The sequence below is a fragment of the Nelumbo nucifera genome, chromosome 6, assembly GCF_055504915.1.
Source record: "Nelumbo nucifera cultivar China Antique chromosome 6, China Antique-T2T, whole genome shotgun sequence".
Taxonomy (NCBI): Eukaryota; Viridiplantae; Streptophyta; class Magnoliopsida; order Proteales; family Nelumbonaceae; genus Nelumbo; species Nelumbo nucifera.
In genome coordinates this window covers 53080184-53081975 of record NC_142654.1, presented here as the reverse complement: position 1 = coordinate 53081975, position 1792 = coordinate 53080184, and the positions used below count along the sequence as shown (strand labels likewise).

Genomic DNA, 1792 nt, shown 5'->3' with positions numbered 1-1792 from the left:
ACACTGTATGTGCCTAGGGTCTCACCCTGGCAGCTGAGACAAGCCACCCCAACCGACTTGGTGGCACTACAGTGTCAGTCTTGTCAGGATAGGTCTCCCCAGATCGACCCACTGGCTGTGAACATTCTAAACTAACACGAGTCTCATTAAGTGTCCAGTTTAAGGGTATTACACAGAAACATACCAAGGGAACATGAATCAAATATGTATCTTTATTCATTTACAATAAACTCATAAAGTACATCATTCTGATTCAAGCTAAGGGCATACAAAACTGTCTAACAGTCACATCATGTCCTCGTTGGCAACACCAAACTACAATCTGAGAAAACACCAAATTTAGCGTTGCTCTAGACCACGGCTTCTCGATTTTCAAGACATGACTTAAAACACTTTTTATAGAAAAATGATTCCAAATAAACAAACATTTCTTGGAACACTATTTTTCTAACGTGACGCTGATATATCACCGTTTTTTGGAGGAATAGCATGGATGCCAAACAGACGCAAATTATTTATTTGGTCGGCCGGTTCAATCCTTTTCTTTTATTTCTTTGGTCGGCCGGTTCAAGCTTAAGACGATGGATAAATACTTCCCAAAAAGTATGAGATATGAAAAGAAAATAATCTAATCCGAACTGTGAAAAAGCGGCATATAAGCTCACATTAAACGTGTAAAGTTGAAAAGATGACAACAAAGATAACGGTAGGACCAGAGGAATATTCCCTGTCCCTGACCGTAACAGAGCTGTACTGTGGAAAAAAACAGTAAAAGACATTTGCCGCTTATCTGGCCAATAATCTTGTATCTCAAATATCAACCCCATGCATGTGCTGGGAATCTGCAACATGGGTCGGTGATTGGATAACAACCATCTACAGAAGTAGAGAGTACAGAGTACAGACTGATAATGGATAATAACATCCTCGATAGTTCGTTAAGGGATTAATGAAACGAAAATTTGAAACTTGAAAGTAGAACCCTAAACAGCAATGAGACGTTGATACAAGTTTAAGAGCCACAATCACTGAAACGAGCTGTCTGTCAAGTTATCAAAACCAGTGGGCTGTTTTTTCTACTTCTTTGGGTGATGCATATCGTCCTCCTTACACGCCAAAGTTGAGCTTCTGACGTGCTCGTTGGTCCCATCATTTCGTGGTTGGTATCATTGTTCCGCATCGAACATCTCTCTCTTATTATATATATAGACGATACAACAACATATGTACTTGGACAAGGAACGACAACCATCTCTTCCTCCTCTCTTCTAAGCCTTTCTCACACTCACCCACCAAGTGTTCGATCTTTTCTTCCTTCCATCATTACAACGCTAATAGGAAAAGAAAATGGGCATTCGTTTTCCCGAGATGGTTGCTCATGCAAAACAGTTCATTCGGGGACGACGCTCTCTTTATTCAACAACAGTGAGTACAACCACAAAGGATGTTCCCAGAGGCCACTTCGCTGTTTATGTCGGAGAGAAGCAGGCTAAGCGGTTCGTGGTTCCCATTTCCTTCTTGAAGCATCCCTTGTTTCAAGACTTGTTGAGTCGGGCTGAAGAAGAATTTGGATTCGATCATGGGATGGGTGGTCTCACGATTCCATGCGACGAAGACGCCTTCATCAGTCTCACTTCTCACTTGCATGGCTACTGATGAATAGAATAGAATAGAGATGTAGAGAAGTGACCCTGCAAATTTGTAACCAAATTTCATATATAACCCTTTACAACTTAATTATTATCTCTCCAATTTTGAAAATATAACTTCCTTTTCTTCCTATTATTTCTTA

At 40.4% G+C, this 1792-nt stretch overlaps 1 protein-coding gene across 1 annotated transcript; it reads left to right on the top strand.

The window, feature by feature from the left end:
- The first annotated feature begins 935 nt into the window (after positions 1-935).
- Positions 936-1792, top strand: LOC104589695 (auxin-induced protein 15A-like). The gene has a single exon (XM_010248097.3). It carries the CDS (start codon positions 1348-1350, stop codon positions 1654-1656), a length of 309 nt encoding a protein of 102 aa, XP_010246399.1. The 5' UTR covers positions 936-1347; the 3' UTR covers positions 1657-1792.